Here is a 24,587-nt window from a genome sequence, read left to right on the forward strand (position 1 = left end):
TTTATCTCTGTATTATGATAAAAGTTTTCATGGGTAAAAAAAATCAGACAAGTCCTGATTTGTTTAGATTATATGCTGATATTACGAGATAATAATCTCGTTAATTTCAGAAAAAAAAACCAAACAAAACATGTTTTCTCAAGTGATGATCAGTCTTCCATGCCTGGCAACCTATAGCACCAGGAAAATGCCTTGCAAATTATTATCACTCATCACCAGAAACAACACACATGCAACACATTTCATGAATACCTGTTATTGAAAAACGTGGTTTAACGTGACTTTATTAGACACTGACACAAAAATACAATATAAAATACAGCTCACAACATGTATCTACATGTGACCCAGCATCACCTTAAAAACAAAAGTGATAGGGCATGAATCGTTTTAATTTATTTATGAGATATTCACGTGTATACATAAAATAGAAGCTTGACTGTAAACATGCGCGTATACAATGTTCCGTATCCACTTCAAGGTAAACATTTGCACAGAGTAACTTCACTGACTCATTTATGAGATTAATATGATTTTTATGTACATTGCTAATATATAAAATAAAATAATACATGTCAAATACATTTAGCTTTACTGACATTACACAGATTACTGGACGTTCTTTTTTTTTCCTTCCTGCATACACACTTATGAAACATGATGACACATTTTAGAGGTCAAAATGCACAGTTTCGGCCATTGCAGCACAGCTGAGGCAGATGTGGTTAGTTGGTTGATTGCCTGGGGGCATATCAGCAGGGATTGTAGGTGTACGTCACCCTCCAACTGTGAGATCTCAGTTTCTCCTGTCTGGCTAGATACGAAACCAAGAAGTTTTTTGTCATCTTCAACTTCTAAGTTCAGGCCAACCTTTCTACTGTTCTGGGCTGAGAACTACCAATAAATCAGGGCATACAGATTCCATTTTTTAGTTTTTAATCTCACGCTTCCACAGAGTGATGTCTTTTGGCCCTCATTACCATTCCAGCCTCATAGACAGCCCACTGCAGAGCTGCTCCGGCTGGTAACTTGGCAAAACCTTCCTCTGATATGTGGTTTATCTTCAGGTAACCCCCAGGTCTGTGCAGAGGCACTCCATGGAGGTGGGAGAAGAGCAGCGGTAAATCACTTGTCAGTGTGTAATGAGATACCAGCCTCAGCTCAGTGGGGATATCTGTTTCCTCAGAATACTCAAAAACGGCTGCCATGTATTTGGACAGGTCCTGGCCCCTGGCTTTGGCTCGGCCCACCTCCTCTCCAATAAGTCGGACAGCTGCATCAGTGCTGAAGGCGTTGGACCCCACGTTCAGCCCCCTGTCTGCCTCCTCATCTTCGTCATCGCCCTCTGGCTCTGGATACTCAGGTTTGTGGTTAAGGCCCCTAGAACAGATCACCAAGATGAAGTCACTCTCCCGGATCTGCCGGCAGTGCCAGGCCATGCTGCCCTCCTCAGCCACGCTCAGAGAGTCCCACAGGTCCAGGCACACCTGGGAAGAAAAAAGGCGACAGTTAACCCCAACCCTGTGGATGATGTAATCAATAGCACACTGGCAAACTGCTGCAAAGACGATCCGTATAAAACTGAAGCCATTCAATATGAACAGTGGCAAATTAAGCCTTTAAGTGTTGCGTCTACTACCTGAGTGGCCATGTGCTGCTGTATGAAGGCCCCTAACTGCATGACAGCTTTGACATGAGCGGGGCCATCGTAGCTGCTGTAGCAAATCAGAAGACGAGGAGGAGTTAGCTTGCTTCTGGGTAATGATAGCACTTCCTCTTGAGTCCCGCTCTCTTGATGCTGCTTGATGATATCTGAATGGATGTTAAAAAAAAAAAAAAAAAAAACAGGTTGCATTTCATGCGCTGCTGGTAATGGAAGACGGACCAGAGGTACAAGGAAGGTCCTCTGTCACTTGGTTTAAACTGAACAAATAACACGATTTATTAAATTAGCTTTCATGTAATACAGACATGATATATTTGCTTTGTGTTTGCACCTGGTTTCATGTAACGTTTCTTCATCCGCAGCTTGGACCTTTTCCTGATCAGAACAGACAATAAGACCACAAGTATGGCCACCACAGCCAGGCACAGTGGAAGTATCAGGGCCGTGGAGAGAGTGACAGAGAGCGGTGAAGCACCGTCTGCGAAGGGGGGAGTTGTGATTATGTGACAAATCGGTGACAGAGTCTAAAGAAAGAGGTTGACATTCTGGGAAATGTGCTTATTTGCATTGCTGTTGAGAGTTAGACAAGAAGATTAATACCACTGTCACTGGCTTCCTGCCCCAGCCCCCAGCCCCCTTAATGCTAAGATAATCGCCTCCTGGCATGCAGATATGAGAGAGAAATGCAAACGAGAGCATTTCCTTATGGGATTTATCACACCTTTATTAAATTATGAGTCCAACATATTGTAGACTGTATATATGGTTGAACAGACACTTTATGTCTCCATAACAAAAAGTAAGTGGAGCTTGACATAGCACCAAATATGATACATTGTGATTCTACAGAGCAGCAGCAACAGCACAACCTACCTTTCTGAATGTGCATGACCTGAATACTGAATACTTTCCTCACTGCATCCACTTCGTTAGCTGCAAGCTGTGACACAAGAAGACTTCGTTCTTCACCTTGTAAATTATAGTTCAACAAGATCATCTTTAACCTTAAATGAATTTTCGGCTAATAGCTCAAACAAGCTGTAAACGCAACATCAACCTCACCGTATAAAGTTAAGATAGCAATAGTTGGCTAATAGCTGCCTATTTTTGCCAACAGACACAGAGCAACATCAGCATTTATTTGGAGTTGTGTCTCTGGCCACCTGATGAACACAGGGTAACTCTCCTTTTAGCTTTAGTCTCCACCGGTTCCAAAGGGGAAATATCTGGCTCTTTAAATGCACCACTATGTTCAGCAACTAGTCTCTAACTCTAACATTTGTTGCTGGACACAGTGTGTTTTGTGTATTGTACAGTCGGTTTGTCTCCACTAAAAGAAACTAAAAAAACTAAAAAAGACCCAATAGTAACTACCGTGTCGAATGTTAATTGTTTGTGGGTTAGAAATCTGATATTGTGACAGCCCTAATATATATATATATATATATATATATATATATATAGATAGATAGATAGATAGATAGATAGATAGATAGAGACCAGATTTTCACTACACAATAGGCCAAAATAATTCATGATCACAATATTATGGCGATACCTATAAAAAATAGAAATAATTAATAAAAGAAAATAATAACAATAATAGTAATTGTAATTGTGTTTTGTCTCTTGGAGAAGGTACAATAAAGATGGGTAGGCAGGTGGAGAGAGAGTCTGTAACTTAGTGTACTAAGTGTACAAGAGCATACAAAAAAATATTTTATCAAATTAGTATTAAAATTAGTATTACATTTTAAAATATCATGGTTATTGTCAATGCCACATTTTACATACACACACACACACACACACACACACACACACACACATTACCCAACACAAAGCCATCTAATGTGAAGTCTACGTTACTTATAATCCACTTTTATATTTGTTATTTTACCTCACAAGTGTAATTGGTTCCTTCTTGAAGATCATTCAGCTGGTAGCTGTGGTGAGTTTTGTTTTTGCCAGAATTCTAAAGAAATTGAATTAATGGTTAATACAATTAAGTTCACTTTATAAGTAACAGAAGAAAGTGATTAATGATATCAAAGCCACGAAATAAACTTAAAGCTGCAGAAGTTGAACCCACTCACAGGTGTTATGTCAATGTAATTCTTCATGCCGTTTGCATAACAAAGTGAAAAGTAGCTTGTGATTCCAAGGTTTGGGGGAGCCAGGTTGAAGGTCACAGTGATAGCAGTCCCCTCCTGCTGGACCTCAACATGTTTGGGGTACCAGTCTACAACCAAACCATAAAATATAAGCAGTTGTAAATCTGATCATAAAAAAAATGTTGAAACATTTAATGAAGTTTATTTGGGAATGACAAAATGAGAAAGCATTTTTCTCTCACCCTTTTTGCACTGCTCAAGACCGTTCTTCTCTGCACATGCTGCAAAACCATATTGTGCATATTACTATAAATTCACCATCGATTTGATTATAGTGTTACTGAAAGATACTGTGTATGAAGAAAAGTGCAGTGTTTAGACAAGCTGCCCAGTGTCAGGACATGAAATATAATATATGTACTGTAAGTCGACAGAAAGAGGGATTTAGATTTTAAAGGTTACCCTGAAGCAACCACAAACTTTGAGAGCTCCACTGAAACGGTGTGTGTGCATGTTTGTGTGCCTTGAGATAATACCTATCCTACTGCTAAAAGGGGTCTTACAGCGAGTGGAGAAGATCTTGCTGCGGTAGAACCTCTCCCACTCCTCAGGCACTGGAAGAGCCATGACGGTAACAGCATACTGGGACCCAAGGGAGAGACCGGCGAAAGGGTCCGACTTGTACACCTGCAGAACACAGCTGCAATCATGACCTTGGTTTTGTTTTAGCAAGCTGCACACTTTTCTCTGTGCACGGGTTTTGGTGATAAAGGCGCGTTAATTTGTATAGCACTGTGCAGACACAAGGCAATTCAAAGTACTTTGCAGAGGCATGAAAATAAATTAAAAATAAAACAAAGATGTCAGTGAAAATGCAATTAAAAACAATAAATTACTAACTTGAATGATAAAAACATTTCAAGAGAGATAATTTCTGACAGAGCTTTATTGATGGTTGACGAGAATTTCTCTCTCATGTGAAATCTTATATACAGTTGTTTTGAACTGCTTTCAAGCCTCACTGGTTTTCTATTCTGTATTCTATCTTCAAACTGTTTCTGTCCGCGTTTATGTTTAAAAAGAATATGTTCCCCTGTGGCAAGATCCACAGAACACAAATGAAAATACTTGATATCCTAAAAGAAAACACACAAAAAAGTGTCTCCAGTGTATTTAAATATTGACTTGATACATTGTGTAACATGCGTCTGTTTACTTCATATTTCCTTTTGTTTGTTTTTCTTTAAGCTTATGACTAGTTATGCTCCGAAAAGTTTACCTGCATCACTGTGTTTATGCTTTGCACTTGTTGGTTATTTACACATAACACTTTGACATGTTTGAAGGAGGTACAGGGACATAGTCTTACATGTAACAGAGGAAACAGAAATAAAGTAAATGAACAGCAGTACTCGATGCTCTGTAATGGGCAAATACAACATAATAAGGAGGAAAATGATAAGTAATTAAGTAAAAATAATAATAAATAAAAACTAATGAGCAAACAAGAACAATGTTAAATATTAAATAGATACTTAAAAGAACAGCCATTATTTTTTTAACAGGACTAGGTATGTATTTTTGAATATTGAATATTTTTTCAAATTTAACAATGCTTGGACTAATCCTAAACACATTGTTTAACAAATCCCCTTCTTGCTAAAGTTAAGACAAACTTATATATGATGATACTAGTCACCTTGATACAATACATGGTCTTGTCATATCTCTTGTAGATTTGTTGTACACAGGGCCGAGCAAAACAAAATTAAACTGTGGACCGGTTATCATAAACCTCATCATCCTGAAGATCCTGAGATGCAATTTTTGTTGGATTGACTTTCCTACAATTGTGGCATAATTATGTTATAATTATGTTATCGAGCATATTTTTATCCCTGGGTATCCAATTTGTGTGACATTTACCATTTTCATACGATAGGGCACGGTATCTTTTTATGGGCACCACTCTGAAACACTGTATCCTGTACAGCAATTTTTGAAGATATGTGTGCTGCTCTTTTTCCACTCATAATCACTAGTTAGTATGGAGTTAGCATGTCATGGTATTTTATTTCTTCAGGACATGCTCATAGCGAAAGGCAACATAAATTACAGTTTTCCCTTCACAGGGCTTCTCGTGGTTTTTACAGCTTTTGGAAGAACTTCAATGTAAGATGTACAGCTCAGGAAATATTTCCACTTAGGGGAGGATGATGTCACTGTGATCTTATGTCAAATTTAGCATCATTTTGCAATCAGCAGGTCATAAATTGTGAGTCTTAGTGTTGTTGTCTGTATCTATAATAAAAATAGGCTTCAACCTTGACACGCACACATTCTTGTGGGTAAACACCAAAAGAACTCTGTGGTTGTAATAAGAATTCATCTAGTCAAACAGCATACCAAACAGAAAAAGAAAGAAAAAGAGGCAAGGACCAAAGTGAGTGGGGTCCTTCCTACCCTTTGAGCATGTGAAGCCGGAAGGGAGAGGTTACGGTGGAAGAGAAATAGCTGACAGGCAACAGTAGACCCTCCCAAAGCCTGGAGGGACACCTGAAAGCCTCGCAGGAAGGCGATCCCTGCAGCAAACACAACAGGGATGGAGTGAAATCAGTTTCAGGGACTCAGCGGCAATCCATCATCAAAGTTTCACATATATACTCCAATGTCCAGAAATGTCTGTGCTGCATGTACTGTACTGTACATCAGTTCAGTGCATGGCCAATTAAGCATTGTCAAGTTAACATGAAAGTCTGTTACAATGTCACCCATCAAAGCCTCAGTCATATATGGGACAATCAACTGAATTGTCTCCAATACTCTGGAGCATTCTCATATGGCTCATAATATAAAGCATTATAAAGCAAATTCACTGAAAGTCACATGAAATAAATCTTTCATGTCAAACCCTTCTGTCAGAAATTATACTGGGGGAGGTACCTCATGACACCTGGCATGATAAATGAGTTTCAAAACTGGCTGGGATTTTAACGACCAACCAAGTCATGCTGTGTCCTTATGACAACTGCAAACAGAAACTGGTTTGAAAATATATGAAGAGAGACGTGAGGATCTAGTAGTCAAATCTCGTCAACATACCATAGTAACTGGGCTTCCAAGAAACGACAATAGTGTCAGAAGTTGGGTTTGGCTCATAAACAGATTCAACCTTCACATCATTTGGTGCTTGGACATAGTGTTGACAGATTTTAGGGTCTTCATCTCCTAGCAACTCAAAACATGGCCATGGGATACAACCTGAGGAGAAATAGCAACAGATACAACACAGATACAACAAGTATTTTAGACATTTTCAATTTTAATTAGCACCAAACACAAGGTAGAGCTGAAGCTGATGGAAAACCACAACTGTCGACCTCATGATGACTCTAGAGGAAAAGACAGGGGATCACTAAAGTCAGTGGGGTTCGTCCTCAGGGGACCACATGTGTCTGTACAAAGTTTCATGGCAATCCAGCCAGTAGTTGTTGGGATATTTCAGTCTGAGTCAAAGTGGTGGATAAAGTTCTGCTAGCATGGCCAAAAGTAGAATCAGTTGACATTAATCCAGTTGAACCAAATGTTGATGATCTCTGCATGATAATAAAAAAATATTAGCACAACAGCATCACTGAAGGTTAATGTTAGATAAATATTTGACGTGCAATTATCTGGAGTTTCTCTTCTGTTATTTGCTGTTCATTGTAAGAAGAGAGACTCACATTTGTCTTCAGCGATGAAAACTCGTCCTACCCTTTGCTTCATAGGCTAGCCTGTGTTTAAATGCTAAGATGAAGTGCAAACAATTTGACAGCTTCTGGTTAAGGACATGCCAGATAGAGACCTTTAGTACTAAGTGAACAACATCTCAGAGCTGCCAAAATGCGTTTAGCATCTCTCAGTGCATTCTGGCCTTTGTCATAGTGGTCTGAATGCAAACATTTGCAGGTTGGCTGTGAGTCCAGTGCAGCCTGTCAAAGTCAGACTTACTTCCAAACGGTGTGACGGAGTTAAAACCCAGAGCCTTCTTCACATCACTTTTGGTTATTCTGCAGTATTCACATCCAGGTCCTCCCTGCAGAGGAGACAGTGACAATGAATTCAGATTAAACAACTGCATTTTTGCCTTTACATATTGAATGCTGATGGCAAATTGTGTCTGTTTCATGTCAGGCAATGAACAACCCAATAAAATTAAATTACTGTAAATGCAGACAGCACAGAAACAGATATATAAAGGCAGTTATATACGTCAACAAAGACAGATAAAGTTTCTTTGTTGACCTGAACTTAAACATTACATTAGATTTGATGCAAGGTCAAAACTAGCTCAGTTCTGTTAACATTAACTATTTCGCTGCAAAGAGAAAGGTGGATAAGTCAGACACGACAAACAACACTTTGTTTATCCGAGTGGGAAGTTAGGATTAAATAGCAGCAACAAAGACATCAGCAAAATGGCAAATAATAAAGCTAGAAATAAGCTGTTTTTATTCTTTTTATTTTATTTTATTTTACTTTGTTGTAAAATACAGCTGTGGCCACTACAGTGATAACTTAAACATTCACGTTGACTCAAGGATAAATTGGTGGTCACAAAGGTCAAGGTCACTGTGAGCTAACAAAACAATTTTTTTGGCCATACGCTAATTATGACAAAATAGACATAATTGCTTTAATTTGATTCCTTCAAAGTCTTCACTACATATATTATGACCCTGGACTAATTTCTCCTCTCTTTTGTTTGCTCTCTGTCTGTGGTGTAAAGCACTTTGTTGCACACCAACTCCTATGTTTCAACATGTGTGAAACTCATTACACATTGAGAAAAACATAAGCTAGAATTAGAACTGGCTCAAGCGTGGAGACATAAAAAACAGTATATAAACCCAAGAGGAATGTATTTTACAATGACCCAAGTATAGAACAAAATTGGCCTTGGTTTATTTCCAAACATCTGCACATACTTATATTAGTGGCTCAAATCCCCGATCACCACTGGCAGCTCTGACAGACTGAATTTATGGGGAATCCTGAACTATACTACTGATCTCCATGTCATGCTTGCTATGGAAAATGTGGTTTCATTTAACAGCTGTCAGATAAAGCGAAGAATAAATAAACCAGTGGAATAAAAAGTAAAATGTTTCCCTATAAAATGTAGTGTATGAAGTAAGAAGTATGTCAAAGCTGTACTTAAGAGCAATACTTGAGTAGATGTTCTCACATTACCTATGGTACAATTATCCAATATTTCACAAAAAGCTAAGGTTTGAGGAGGAATGACAACAGAAACAAATGACTACAGCTTTCTTTCCTCTTTCTTGAACCATCACATGACTCAACAGTTTCATCTGGTGGCCCCACTGGACTGAACTAGGTAACTATAGAATAGTTAAAACGAAGTTTGATTCATCAATACTCACAGTTTATTAATGTACCATGCAGCAATATAAAAATATATCAGTAACCAGGACAAAATACTTTTATTTTTGATACTTTCAGGTCATTTAGCTGATAATACTTAAGAACTTTTACCTGTGTATTTTATGATTGTTGTATTAGTACCTTTATTTAAGTAAAGGGTCTGAATATGTCCATCCACTTCTGATAAACACCGACAACTTGCCCTGCAGGTTTAGAGACCTTAACTAGACTAACAGGTGAAGAAAATGAGAGAGGAAGAAATACTGCATCTGCCTGAGGCATCAGAGAGACAGACTGTGTGTGTGTGCATACACACCTATGTTGGTTCAAACAATGGTAGTTAAACTGTCAAGTGAGGTAAGAGCCGTCAGAAGTCTCTGTAGCCTAAGTACTGACTTGCACGCAAGCCTCTGAGATACTTGCTTAGCAGGCATGCTACAACTGAGAAGTATAGGATCACAAAACGCAACACCTGCAATATATATTTAATGGTCAACTATGCGCGATTACACCTAGTAGCCAAACAAGAGATGAAAGAAGCTTAACAGGATGAGAGAAGTTCAAAGTGACAGAATGCGCCAATCAAAGAGGATCACTATGAACCTTAGAGTTCAGGACTAGATGGCAACATCAAATTTTTCCTTTATGCATTTACTGTTTCTGAATGGAAAACCCTCGCTGCCAAAGGCTGACAACAACACACAGAGGCTCAAACCAGTGATGGTATTCTTATCAATTGCCTGGAGTCTATGTGAACCAAATTATACCATATTTCGCTCAGAGCTGAGGAAGACCAGGCCAGAACATGAACCACAAGAGTCTGATTTACATAGGTGGCTGCTTTATCACCTTTGTAGATACAGTGTGTGGTAAAAAGCTTCGGAAAAAAAACTTTTTCTTAGCAAAGAGACATAAATATAATTCTCGAGAAGCTCAAGAATTTTCAGAACGTGGGTAAAAAGTAGTAAATATTTAAGCCCCTGCTGTTTTCTGCTGGGAGAACATGTACCTCCCACTTAAAATGTTATAGATCTTTCCAGGCTTACACTTGTTGACAATTAGTCTTCTCAGACAGTGGGTCTGAACAACTTGTGACCCCTCAAAATAAAGCATTTTTTCTTTTGTTCATCCTTTTTGTTAACCCCTCATCACGTATTGCAAATGTGGCTTGGACGTACATTTCTTCTTCTTCTTACCAGATGCAGACCCTTCATGACCCTTCAGCTTTACCTTGCAACTGCTTAAAGCGTCCCTGACCTTCAGGCTGGAAACCACTGCTTAAGCTTATAACCAGGTCAACCAAAGAATTTGTTTTTCTCTTCTTGTTTTTGTTCAGTAATTTGTGGTTCGGTGTAATTTTCCAGTAATTCACATATTTAAAAAAGCGAAGATTACAAGAACTTCTACAGATTTAACAGGAAACAATCTGAAGTGTACAAAGAATGCTTCATAAAAATAAACCCTGTGTGTGGCTATATGTTTTGCACAAGATAGTGTGTAGCAGAATAAAGACGCAAGCCAGTGAGACTGTAAATAAAATTAATTTCTGAACAGTTTCAGAAATGTTTGCCCTGTCTAGATTTGTTTTCTATTGAACAGGTTTTGTTGTTTGAGTAGATGTGTTTGTGAGCTCCTCCAATGTACATGAGAGCTAAAACAACAGACGCAGCTGGAGGAGAAGCAGCGTTTATAGCAGAGCAGACCTCACCAGTGGTTTACTTCAGTTCTAACGTTTTATCCATCTGACTACACAGACTAGACACCCCAATACAATGTAGAAGACTACGCTGCTTGTATGTCAAGACTGGAAACTTCCAAGGAGAAGAGCTGATAAATGATATAGATGTACAGCAGGTGTGAAATCCAGCTCACCTGTCTGATACAGTCCAGCCTGCAGTCCTGAGGAGTGATGACAGCTGTCGTGACATCATCCCGAGCCCAGAGAGGCTGACCAAGTGTCAAGAGCTGGTACAAAACTAGAGCTGCCCTCCACATGCTGCTACAGCCAGCATGACACCATTCTACTGTGAGCACCAGACCTCAAACTCACAGACACAAGCAAACACACAAAATCGCTCACTGAACTGGACTGGAGGGTTGTAAGACACCAGCACTCTACACTAAAAAGTGAAACCTGATGTGTTTTCAGCGCTGTGAGAGTGACAGGCACTGGGGAGGAGGGAGAAAGACTTTGAGGGGAGTGGTGTCTTCAGGCTATGGTGGAGGTGCAGCCAGACAGCTCTCTGTACATGCTTTAACAATTACGCTGCCACACTGGTTTCTTTTTCTGATGTGGGCACAGAAGGCAGGTTTGCAATTCATAGTTTTACATTCAAGAAAAACACATGCAGGAATGATGAACATCTATACAATAAGTGTAGGTGCCAAGTGCAACAAAGGTTAAGTCAGGAGCCTAGTGAGTTATAGCCAGGTTAATTTTATTGGTGCTACAGTGTGTTTATGGGCTATATACATATGGATGTGGCCTTGTTTTCACAGGAAACATTGCATTGGCTATTTAAATACATTTGGGAAATCTAGTATTTCAAATACCAAGTAAAATCATAAGTCCATGGTTTATCAAATCTTGATAAAGCACTGATGAACTGTGGTGTAACAAAGTAAAATAAGATGGAAGATAATAACAAAAAGTAAGCATGAAGGATTTCAGAGAGCGGAGAGGACAGCTGTTTCATCGGATCTGAAAAACAAAAAACCAAATGTGAAGTTACTCACACACCATGTCGAAATAAAATAACAAACCGCACAAATTGATCGCCATGAATATCTGGTCTAGTATCCCAACATTCCTGGTTCATCCCACACCTTTAACGCTCTTCTAGAAACCTGACACAAACAGTGCACCTGGAAGGACTGATGGGTCTTAGCGTGCCCATGCAAGAGAAAGTTGGCATCTCCCCCAGTAATCTCTCTCCACAGAGTGGCAACATGCAGCACACACTTCTTATCCAGTTTCCCCAAAGGAAATACATACTTTTATTTTTAATGCTTTGGGACATGAACACAGGTTTTGGATGAAGATGTTTTAGTGTAAACCTGAAGTATGAGTAATCAACACCTGTCATAAGTCACATACAGATACGCTGCCTCTCTCTGCAGGGTAAACCCTAATTTGACCTCAAATCATAATGAATGCATCTGGAACTTAAATATGGCATTTAAATTAACTAGTATATCACTTAATGCAAAAATGCTCACCATATCATTATCATCATCAAGGTTTGCCAGTTAGAGAGGTTTTCTTTTTTTACTGGCATATCAGCACAGTGACTTACACTCATCTGAATCAGGTCCTCTGTTACGCCTGATGATGCAACATCAACCGTGAGCTGTAATATTCCACTCAAGTCAATTTTTATTATATAGCACTAAATCGCAACAGAAGTTATCTCAAGGCACTTTTCAAATAGAGCAAGTCTTTAGATTATATTATCCTGCTAATATGTGTGGGATTGTCACATGACCACCTCTCATATTAGTCATGGACAGCTTTGCTTTAAAGAGGGCTCTTCACATCTACCCTCATGTTAAATCCTTCCCTTTTTTTTGTGACAGTGTCGCTGGACCTCTCCACTGACACTGCTTTATAAGCCTGCTGATTTCTGACAGCGGGACTTGAAGCTCCGTGTTGTGAAATTTTAGTTTCCACTCACTCATGGAAGTGGGACCAGAAGTTTAAGTCATAAACAACACTGACGAGCTGACATATGGCAGCTCTCCCCACTGTTCAACCATGCTTGATGAGGCTTGACAAACCACATCTTCTCTTTCCAAATCCTGAACATAACTGGCCTCACAGCCGTTAATCATCTTCTGTCTGTTATTTATCTGTCCCGTGTCTTCACGTTCCTTCTCACTCCAGGTCATATATGTTTTTGGCTTCGTTTAGTGTCACGCTCCGTTTGAAAAATCACAGGGTTGTTTCTCAGATGCACAAGCAGAGGTGAGCGAAATGGACAGAATTAATATTGTGACTATCACAGCACCACAATAATATCACAATGTTAAACCTGTCAGTGAGCACAACATCAGACCTACATGAATCTCTGGGTTGGGAACAAACTATAAATCCTCATCACTGTGGATTAGTTAGTTAGGTGTGTTTCTGTAGTTAGTTGTGCTGCTGTGAACCTGTTGAATGTAAGTTCTAAGTTTATCTCTTTTAGTTTCAAAAGCTCAGCAACTCCTGAGGGAAATATCTAACTCCTTCTTGACTAAATGCTCCACTGTGTTTACGAGCTAGTGGCTAACATTGGCTGGCTGAGTTTACCAGAATTAAAAACAGCTGCCTGAAAACAAAGTTGATTTACCATAAAAATCGAATTAAAGTGAATAATAGTTTAAAAGGACGGATTGGATTTGAGATTAGATGAAACCTGAACGATCCCTTCAGGGAACCTTGGTAATTTACTACAGAAAAATGAAGCATGTCGACATTTATCAAAAAGAATTCTCACTGTATATTTGTCCCATTTCTTCTCAGGGTCGTATGGCTCCCAGCGACTAGCAGGGAAGATGTGCTTGTTCTTCTCATACCAGCTCCTCAGCACCACTTTACCTGCATGAGACTTCAGGCAAAAACAGTACAACTTAGTGAATTCTGACAAGACCTTTAAATGCATGTCAAGCCACAGAGGGCTTATCCTTGGAATTTCAGAATTTCATCCCACAATGTCACTGAAATCAGAAAGAAAGAAATGGACAGCTGTGGCTCAGGAAGTAGAGCAGATCGTCCACTAATCAGAGGGTTGATCCCCAGCTCCTCCAGTCCACGTCATCTTGTTCTTGGGCAAAATAGGCTGAGGTGGCTGTTGAATCAGCGTATGGTTGTGTCCATGGGTGTGATGTATGAACATGTGAGTAAATGGGGTGAATGAGGAATGTATTGTAAAGCGCCTTGAGTGGTCGATACAACTAGAAAAGTGCTATAGAAGTGCAGTGCGTTTACTGTCTGCCCATACTAGATGAGATTCCAGTGAAGTTAAGTTTTCTCTTGCGACAACTCTGGTACATCTCAGTACTTCTTGTGATGTTTTTCAATACAAATCAATAAAAATCATCAGAAATTACAAAAATAGTGTCTATTGGTCATCTCAGTTTCTTTTAGCTCCACGGTTGACATTGGTTCATTTTCTCATAATTTCCTCATCAACCTCACCTCATCTTTCTCTACAGTGGCGTCGTTCACAAGTCGAATATCATCGTGAACATCAAAGCTGAACAGAGGACCTGCAGGAAAAGAATAAACTGAGTGAAAAGGCAGGAAACAACCACACATTATTCCATGTGTTGTGCAGAAACAGTGACTTTCCACTTCACAAATATCTAAATATATGATATATGATCATAACACAACATCTACAAACGAATCAAGAGACACCACATCACTGGTCTGGATGCTGGTGGAGTTCACTTACCAGATTTTCCTCTGGCTTTGGTCACGATGAAGTCGTAAAAACTGTGGTGCTGAATGAGACAAAGTGAGAAAGTGTGAAGGCATTCAATGAGTTAAAAAAGTGCCACACCTGCAGGACAAATTTAAAACACACCATTTAACACAAGATTAAATTTAAAATATGTTCTTTATTGCATCACATTGGTTTCAGCAATTAATTCATTTACAACAGTGCAGCCAGAAAATGTATCTCGAAATGTGTCTTTGGGTTGTGAACACAGACCACAGCACATCATGAGGTAAAGAATCTGCTGTGACTTTAGAGGTTAGAAGAGGTGAAATGAACCAAATCAAACAAAAGCTCATCTTAAATTCAGGTTTATCATGGCTTTGTCATTCACACACAGGACTTACATGTGGGATTATCAGATCCTCTTTGATGTACATCAACTGTTCTACTCCAGCAGACCTGCACAGAAGAGACAAATAGTTCAGTGAAGATAAAGTTCAACATAACGTGATGGTCCACTAACTCAGTTGGAAAACAAACTCCATTTTAAAGCTTCTTTTTTTTGGGATATGAACATTTCTGACAGCAGCAACTCCTGGTGATAGTAAGACAGAAGGCACTGTAGCAGACAACAATGCTTCATGTTACAATACTAATACTGTTAGCTCCTGGTGATAAGCTGCCTCAGGCTGCACACCACCCAGAGTTTTCCTTCATTTTACATTTGTTTTGAGCTTCCTGGAAACCAGGAATAACCAGGAATTGGATAAGACTGCTTCCAAACAACACTCATCAGTCCTGCTCCAATTGTGCTGGACTGGCCTCATGAATTTCCATTTGGATTTTATTTTGTATTTTTGTCATGTCACTGCTAATTGCATTCTTAGAAGAGCTTCTTTCCACAATAAAAGTTTGAGTGCAACTAAGGACAACTTCAAAACATCATATTAGAAATCAGGAACTCAAACTGTCTGACCTGTGACAGTTCACTAACCACAGTTAGTGAATCTTAAGCAACTTGGAAACAGATTTAATAAAATGCAAAGAAAATCCACAAAGTCCATCCAGTGTGCTGGATGGGGTGAGATCTGGGCTCTGTGACAGTAACAGCTAGTCTGTTTGGTAATAGAAAAAAAATCGCAGAAGAAAGATTTATTATTATGGATTTGACTTACAGGTGTACTCATTCATTCATTAACGATGATGCTGTGTGTTTAGTTGACACTCTTTGCCTCACCTAAGCTCACTGAAGTCCTTCCTGAGGACTTCCAGGGCCCTCTGCAGGAAGTTCTGGATGGTATTACCTTTCTTCATCTGCAGGAGAAATACAAAGAGGGATGATGGGAATGTGAAATGTTATGTCTCCATAAATTCCTATAAATCCCCATAAATTATCAAAACTCTTTTTCTTTACCTTAACTGTCTTACGATGACCAGAACCATCCCAGTAGCTGAATGTAATCTCAATCTCCTCGCCTGGAGATAAAAACACACACAACTGTTATCCTGAGAGAGTCTGAGTGTGTTTATGTTTGTACTTACAGCAGTGAAACGTAGGGAATTCTCCAGAGCTGACACATTAGGTAGATATGGGACATGTCATCTGAACGTGTGCTTGTGATTATCATCATTAAAACATGAATTCACAGCTGAATTTAAAGGTCCAATATTATAGAAAGAGGGATGTCCATGTCTTTTTTTGATTATAAAGCAGGTTTTGGTTCTATATTAATACTGCTCCTCTGGTCCGCATTTCAAAGTGTCCTTGGGCAAGATACTGTGCCCCAAATTGCCTCTGATGGGTGTTCCATCAGTGTATGAATGTGTGTGTGAATGGTAGAAGTGCTCTATGTGTAGATGTAAACGCTGTATGACTGTGTGTGTGAATGGGTGAATAGGGCTCACATTGTAAAGCGCTTTGAATTGTTGTTAGACTAGAAAAGCACTATATAAGCAGTTCATTTACCATTTACACAGCCCGTACTCAGAAACTGTACATTATAACGAGCTGTCAGGACTTCTGTAGGTTTGTGATGTCACAATCAAACAGTCACCTCCCTCAGCATGGCCCACCTGTCCAACCATTTCTGTTGTTTTAACTCTATTAACAACACCATCATCTTCTTCTCAAGGACAGTAATATTAGAGACCAGAGGCTTATGTTTATTTTTTCTGAAATACCGCAGCATTTTTGTCTGAATCTGACAGTCTGTTCAGATCATTACAGCACTAACTGACCATTGCCATCTGAATTTACAGATGAGCTTTACCAAGCTACAGTAGTAGTAGTACAATCTCTTCCCTATGGTTGGCCTGGCCATTTGTCACTCAGAAAACAGTCAGCCAAAAGAAAAAACATTTGAAGAGTGACATAAGAAGCCTTGTTGTTACTAGAGCTCCAGAGAGAAGCCTGAGAGAGGAGATGTAAAACTACATTGAGATGGTTTTTGGTACTTAAAACCACAAATATATCTTTGAATGGATATCACCATTTCAAATAAAACACTGCAAAAGTGTAAAATATGGGACCTTTAAGTGATACCAAACTGTTATGCTTTGTTTAGTGTGTGTGTGTGTGTGTGTGTGTGTGTCCTGAGACTCACTCTTAATCTTCTCCTGTTTGAGCTCCCACTCCTGCCTGAGCTCCTCTCTGAGACGATTCTCCTCCTCCTGAGAACAAGCAGCAGAGAAAATCAGTGTAGTGAAAATATCAGAGTTTATATTAGAGATCCATGTTACATCTTCATGACATTAGAGACTGGACTCTAATCAGCAAATCAGCATATCACCGTACAAAAATAAAATAAAAAATACTACTGTATCAACTGCATAAAGAGCACGAGTGCCCTTATTACCTGAGATGTGAAAATTCCCCCAGACACAACAGTTACATGGGTTAGGTTATGTAGCATGTGAGCTACAATCATTCAGAAGTCTATTTTGTTTTTTGTTGTTTTAAACATAGTAGGCAAGGACAGTGGTGAAAATATATCTGGCTTAGTCTGGTATTTCCTAGTTACTTCACTAGGAACTACGTATGTTCTAACTGTGGCTTGATTTGTGTGTTTTTCTGCAGCTTGCCAGTTAAAGCAGAGCTTTACACGCTACGGATCTTTACAGTTTTAAGTTTTAATACAAGGAGATGAAACACAGCAAAACGCATCTATGGAGCAACGTGTAAAGCATAAATGAAAACACTCGCAGACAGTCTTGTCATCACACAGTGAAGATACTGAGAACCAAGTAGGACGTTTACCTCTCTGTCTCGATCAGGAAGGAAACTTGTGTCCACATCTGGATTTTTTCCCAGTTTCTTCTTAGCTGGAACATCTATGAGACAAATTCACACAAATTATTTAGACAAACACCTGAATCATTACATTATATCTTGTTTGTTTAATCTGCACAAGAACCAAAGTGTAAAAACAGCAAGTTGTGATTTAGTAGGGGCTTAATTAGTCAAGATGAAAAGGCAGAAAACACCCTTTCATTCATCATTCAGTCTTCTGACAGTTTCTTTGTGATGCATTTACACAAAAACATAACAAAGTCAGCCCGTTATCCTTGGGCAACTTGTGCTGCTTCAACGGTGCTGCTTGAAATGAAAGCAAGCTTAGCTTTGTTTTCATAGCCTAGCCTGTTAGCTTAGCTTGGCCTCTGCCTGCATAACAATATTACCTCTGAACAGATGTGGCTTCATTTGCTCAACACAAGTAAATGAAATCATTCAAAACACAAACTACTTGTGTTCATTTTCCTATGCTGCTTAACACCAGACTGATTTCAACCTACTACATCCATGGTATTGTCTAACCCCACTTAGCTGGCTGTTTGACTGACTGTTAAAACTGTTCATACAGTCAGTCTAACTTTTGATCATGTGATCATAGTTCACTGATGTATGTTTGCCACCGTAGGAACAGGGCTACATAACTTCTGAAACAAGCTGGAGCTTAATGGCGCACATGCATGCATGCACGTCAGGTGCGCCCTGGTACTTAAACACATAGCACTACACCTCTGACCATCATGTATATGTGAAATATATGGTGTCATATACTATATGACCTCTTACTATCATTCCTGAATTGAGAATTGATTTTAAATCAAAAATTGGCCCCAGAATCGGATTTCGAATCAAATAAGGAGATTTTTGGAATTGTGCAACTCTACTTGGACCACATTCAGAGGTGCTGTGCTTCACATGTGGCCACATTTTTTTAGAAGTGCGAACGTAAATGTGTGCTGAGCCACACTGAAGGACCACCTACTCAAATGACGTCCTCTGCCAGTCTAATTAGTCCCACACCACAGTTTCTATTAACTGAAAATAGAATTTTAGTTTATTTCATTGTAGGGCTGTGCACAGACAAGACCACAAGGAGACTGGAAAAGCTAGTTAAAAAGGTGGGTCTGTGCTTGGCAGGAGTGTGGACTCACTGAGACTGTTGTGGAGAGACACACGCACTATAAGATGCAGGCCATCCTGGACAATACCAACCATCCTCTCCACAACATCCTTGCAGGCCCGAGAAGCAGCTACAGCAGCAGCCAACATCTAATCTCAGGAAATCCTTTGTTCCCATTTCCATCAGACTGTTAAACATCTCAGCCACAGGCAGTGGATCATGTCATGGACTAAAAACTGAATACATTAGCAAGCTGTTAGAGAATTTGAATTTCCCCAAAGGATCACCCAAGTTGGTTGTTAATGCCAGGTCTGAACAGGGCCTAACTTAACCAGCGGCTGGCTGTAGCTTCATAGTTAGCATCAAAGTGGTGCCTTAAAATACTCATATGGAGCCACAACAGACTAATCATATGCTGTGCAGTGTACAATTTAACAGTTGGACCAAAGCAGACACGCAGTTCAAATGAAAAATGATGAAGGCAGTACAGTGTACAGCTGAAACTGATTCAGTACCGTGTTTCCTGTTCAGTTTGTGCTCTAAGATCCCTGACATCAGTACTCACAGTCCTGCTCTTCCTCTTCGTTTTCCTCTTCCTCATCTTCTTCGTCTTCAGGATTAAAGGATAAACTGGCTATTTTCCTCTTCTGTTCCTCTTTTCTCTTCTTCTCTTTCTGCTTCTCTAGTTTACTGTGAAGAGAAAATGTAAATAATGAGCTATCACAATATGTTTTCAATATACAGTATGTTTTAGTTTAGAGTTTCCTGGAAAAAAAACCCATAGAAATCTAAGTACAAACCCTTAACCCAATGCTTGTTGTCCATGGATATGATTACTTCCAAAGCCACATCACAGCAACACTCATCAGTTCCGCTCCAGTTGTACTAATAAGCCTCCTAGATTCCCTTCTGGATTTTATTTGGCATTTTTTCCATGTTACTGCTTTTTTAACTTTCTTAGTAAAACGTCTTTCCACAATAAAAAGTTTTGAGTGCAACTAAGGACAACTTGAAAACAACCTAATGGAAATCAGGAGTTGATGAAACTGTCATCATTGTTATGAATTTGAAGTTTACGCATTCATTCATTTAGCATCGTCAAAACAGATATAGAAAGTGCAAAGAAAATCCTTAAAGTACATTTAATGTCCTTCTCAGCCTTATGACAGTTAAGACAGGCTGTTTTTTACCATCAGTTGTACTGAACAACTTTAATAAGGCTATTTGTTAGTCTTCTCTGCTGCCAAACACGATTTCTTGCTGGGAGCAGGTGGTGGTGATTGTCAGTTGACAAAAGCTTCAGCCATCATTGCGTTTACAAGGCAAAAGGTTATAATACACCCTCTTGACCAGCGCTACGTCTTCATGGCAGATGGGAGGCTACAGTGAGTCGCGATCAGAAAGTGACGAGACCGGCCTGGGCCAGCTGGTTAGTGTGCTAACTTCAGTTGGAGAAAAGACGTGACAGAGACAAGAGTTAACATTGATGTTGCTTTCCATCGCGAGAATCAGCTCTTGGTGAGTAAAGGAATGAAGTTTGATTCTAAACTCTTAACATTTCCTCTAGACAGTAAACAGCTGTTAATGCTAAGATTGGCTATGTAGCAAGAGCAAAACTTACAGTGCATCCGGAAAGTATTCACAGCGCTTCACTTTTTCCACATTTTGTTATGTTACAGCCTTATTCCAAAATGGATTAAATTCATTTTTTACCTCAAAATTCTACAGACAATACCCCATAATGACAAAGTGGAAAAAGTTTGCTTAAAATTTTGCAAATATATATAAAAAAAAAAAAAAAAAAATCACATGTACATAAGTATTCACAGCCTTTGCTCAATACTTTGTTGAGGCACCTTTGGCAGGATGGGGAGCGTCGGTGCACAGCCATTTTCAGATCTCTCCAGAGATGTTCAATCGGGCTCAAGTCTGGGCTCTGGCTGGGCCACTCAAGGACATTCACAGAGTTGTCCCGAAGCCACTCCTTTGTTATCTTGGCTGTGTGCATTCATCTTTCCCTCGACCCTCACTAGTCTTCCAGTTCCTGCTGCCGAAAAACATCCCCACAGCATGATGCTGCCACCACCATGCTTCACTGTAGGGATGGTATTGGCCAGGTGATGAGCAGTGCCTGGTTTCCTCCAGACATGACGCTTTGCTTTCAGGTCAAAGAGTTCCATCTTTGTTTCATCAGACCAGAGAATTTTATTTCTCATGGTCTGAGAGTCCTTCAGGTGCCTTTTAGCAAACTCCAGGCGGGCTGTCATGTGCCTTTTACTGAGGAGTGGCTTCTGTCTGACCACTCTACCATACAGGCCTGATTGGTGGAGTGCTGCAGAAATGGTTGGCTTTCTGGAAGGTTCTCCTCTCTCCACAGAGCAACGCTGGAGCACTGTCAGAGTGACCATTGGGTTCTTGGTCACCTCCCTGGCTAAGGCCATTCTGCCCCGATCGCTCAGATTGGCCGGGCGGCCAGCTCTAGGAAGAGTCCTGGTGGTTCCAAACTTCTTCCATTTATGGATGATGGAGGCCACTGTGCTCATTGGGACCTTCAATGCTGCAGAAATTTTTCTGTACCCTTCCCCAGATCTGTGCCTCGATACAATCCTGTCTCGGAGGTCTACAGACAATCACGGCTTGGTTTGTGCTCTGACATGCACTGTCAACTATGGGACCTTATATAGACAGGTGTGTGCCTTTCCAAATCATGTCCAATCAACTGAATTTACCACAGGTGGACTTCAATCAAGTTGTAGAAACATCTGAAGGATGATCAGTGGAAACAGGATGCACCTGAGCTCCATTCTGAGTGCTGTGGCAAAGGCTGTGAATACTTATGTACGTGTGATTTTTTGTTTTTTTATTTTTAATATATTTGCAAAAATTTCAAGCAAACTTTTTTTCACTTTATCATTATGGGGTATTGTGTGTAGAATTTTGAGGTAAAAAATGAATTTAATCCATTTTGGAATAAGGCTGTAACATAACAAAATGCAGAAAAAGTGAAGTGCTGTGAATACTTTCCGGATGCACTGTACCAATAGCTCCTATAAGCAATTTACAAATGAAATTCAAAGCTTCATCACTCCACGCACGCACGCACACACACACACACACACACACACACACACACACACACACACACACACACACACACACACACACACAGCAAGACCAGAGATGAGGGCTTCACGACGAGGAGTGGACCAGTCAGCAGTCTGCTGCTAATGAGACTGAACTTAGATACACACAGATATACACACATGCACCTACACACTGGGCATACTTCTGTCAGCTGAATTAAAGCTGGAGGATGAGAGACAGAGACTGTGGTCTGCAAGTCTAAACATTGATGTGTGATAGAAATGTGTCCAGTTGTCCATGGACAGGTTGCAGTCAGTGTATGTGTGTGTGTTTAAGAGGCACTAAGCTAAGACTCGATGCATTTTTTTGTACGTTGTTTCATCTCAGTTCTCACATTCTGTAAAAAAAGACATCACAGTGCAGTTAATAAATACATGATTCCTGCTTTTTGCCTTTTTATGGGTATTTTTCTTCTTCATTTACACACAAACGATGCACCGCGTAGATTATCTTGCAATGTGTGGAATATCACAGAACTGCTGTATCGTGATAGTATTGTATCCTGAGTTACTCTGTGATTCCCATCTCTAGTCTACTATAGCATTGTTGCTTCCCTTAACCGTTTAACTGAGCCTCAAAATGTCCGCCGTCTGTCCGCAGCCCGCAGAGAAACACTGGCCCGTGACGGTTACGGTAATCCAAAGTGCATCTGCGCAAACGTGTTGTCGACGACACACTCGGTTTTAAAGGGTTAAAGGGGCCTCGTACAAACCATGAAAAACAAGAGGACAGCCCTGTCCACATATTTAGCCACAAAACATATTGGTTTCAGAGATAAACCACAAGACTTGTGGTTCTGTTTTACATTGCTGGGAGCAGCAACAAAGAGTTATGTTTCTGCTCCAAGAAATGTAAAATGAAATGTGCATCTGAGGATTTTTCACATTAAAGTTCACAGAACTTCAGCAAAATAGCTGACCAGCACTGCCACCCTCAGAGACATGTGCTCTACATCAACAACCAAAAACCAGTGCGTGACAGTGAGGCAAATGGGCAGTAGTAACTCACAGCTGGAGTTCCTTGGACTGCTCCTTCTTGGCCAGCTGTTTCTCTCTCTCCTTCACCAGTGCCTCCTGCTTGGCCTTCATGTCATTCAGTGTCACCAGACCTGATCAATACATAAAATACACAAAACTGGTCAAACAAGATTCACATGGATATATGCATCAGTAGTTATCAAAAACTGTGCAATTTATGTCAAATCCCCAATACATGTTTTTCTCTTTATATTCATACAAACACTGCAAACTGCTTTCTTTTCAGTGTAGATAACATAACCATATCATATATTAAACCATCAGGGTGACATTCTGTTTCTTTGTTACCTAATAATGACAGACTGTAGTGTCACAGGAGGGTTCGTGTGCAACATCAGCAAAAGTACTCACCAACTGTGCTGGACTTCAGCTCTGCCTCCACAGCATCGTAGTGAGCCGAGAATTTCTTATCAATGTTGGACTTGACCATATTGTCCTGTGAGAGAACAGCAGAGAGCAGAAATTAAGGTGAGTTAGTATGATTTCTTTCAGGGACTGTGGGGGGCAGGGTGCGTACAGGAGACCGTACTGTATTATCTGTAACGGTGGACCCTTCACTGACCCCGCTGCTACCTGGTCCTCGGGGTTCCACATATGATAATAGTTAGGCCTAATTTTATAAAACCAAGTGACTTCTACACACGGTGTAATTTAGGGTAAAAGGTTAGGAACCTCTGCAATCTTCTGCTTCAGCTGTTCGAGCTGCTCTCTTTCTTTCTCTCGCTTCTTCATCAGCTGCATCGCTCTCCCCGCCTCGCTGGCTGCTCCCTTGTACTGCGCCATGACACCTTCTTCGTTTCTGGCAGTCGCTTGGAAGAAACGTTTAAACACAAATCACAAAGAGACGAATTAAACTCTAAAATAAAACGCAGATATTTCCCGATCTGCGAAGGTACGTCTCCCAGCCCGTCACAACAAGAAAAATGGCGACAACGAAACGCATGCTGGGTAGTTACTATGGTTTATACGTATGATGCCTTCATGTACCTAAGGTAACCGCGGAATTACGGAATTCACACAGCGATTGATGTGTATTGGGTGTATTAATGTAAAATTAGGACGAAAACTGGCATATTTTCTTCCCTTAAATCATCAAAATGCGATACGCGACTGAGAGAAAGCCATGGATTTTTTTTGGGTTGCAACTTACTATGATTTTATTGATTTAATATTGATTAATTGATTAATAAATCAACAACTAACTAATAATTGGTCTTTACAATGTTAGAAAACAGTTTAAAAAACGCCTTTGCAAACATTTTTTTCACAGAGAAGTAGCAAAATCACACTAGAAAATGTTTGAAATTTAAATTGATTGACTAATTACAAGACTCCATGCATTTCCAGTTAATTTTCTGCAT

The 24,587-nt window shown here is 39.9% G+C and overlaps 2 protein-coding genes across 3 annotated transcripts; both read right to left on the minus strand.

The window, feature by feature from the left end:
• Positions 1 to 240: 240 nt before the first annotated feature.
• LOC139620221 (interleukin-17 receptor D) lies at positions 241 to 11,344 on the minus strand. Its single transcript, XM_071475544.1, has 12 exons — positions 11,083 to 11,344; positions 7,774 to 7,858; positions 6,883 to 7,041; positions 6,244 to 6,362; positions 4,344 to 4,467; positions 4,023 to 4,061; positions 3,763 to 3,908; positions 3,567 to 3,641; positions 2,540 to 2,606; positions 1,998 to 2,144; positions 1,640 to 1,812; positions 241 to 1,487 (listed from the first exon to the last, which is right to left on the minus strand). Exons 1-12 carry the CDS (start codon positions 11,203 to 11,205, stop codon positions 942 to 944), a joined length of 1,803 nt encoding a protein of 600 aa, XP_071331645.1. The 5' UTR covers positions 11,206 to 11,344; the 3' UTR covers positions 241 to 941.
• A 283-nt stretch (positions 11,345 to 11,627) lies between these two features.
• On the minus strand, positions 11,628 to 24,157 carry fam50a (family with sequence similarity 50 member A). 2 transcript variants are annotated; one of them, XM_071475546.1, is made up of 13 exons: positions 23,899 to 24,157; positions 23,578 to 23,662; positions 23,198 to 23,297; positions 19,611 to 19,735; positions 17,893 to 17,966; positions 17,240 to 17,306; positions 16,051 to 16,112; positions 15,874 to 15,950; positions 15,041 to 15,095; positions 14,649 to 14,697; positions 14,390 to 14,460; positions 13,689 to 13,799; positions 11,628 to 11,911 (listed from the first exon to the last, which is right to left on the minus strand). In XM_071475546.1, exons 1-13 carry the CDS (start codon positions 24,007 to 24,009, stop codon positions 11,903 to 11,905), a joined length of 996 nt encoding a protein of 331 aa, XP_071331647.1. In that variant the 5' UTR covers positions 24,010 to 24,157; the 3' UTR covers positions 11,628 to 11,902. The 2 variants fall into 2 exon arrangements, with proteins under 2 accessions (XP_071331647.1, XP_071331648.1); XM_071475547.1 differs by lacking the exons at positions 23,198 to 23,297; positions 23,578 to 23,662; positions 23,899 to 24,157 and adding an exon at positions 20,902 to 21,098.
• Between the last annotated feature and the right edge of the window lie 430 nt (positions 24,158 to 24,587).

This window comes from Trachinotus anak, unplaced genomic scaffold (genome assembly GCF_046630095.1).
Source record: "Trachinotus anak isolate AG129_WGS33_773 ecotype Australia unplaced genomic scaffold, CSIRO_AGI_Tana_v1 ptg000004l, whole genome shotgun sequence".
NCBI lineage: Eukaryota > Metazoa > Chordata > Actinopteri > Carangiformes > Carangidae > Trachinotus > Trachinotus anak.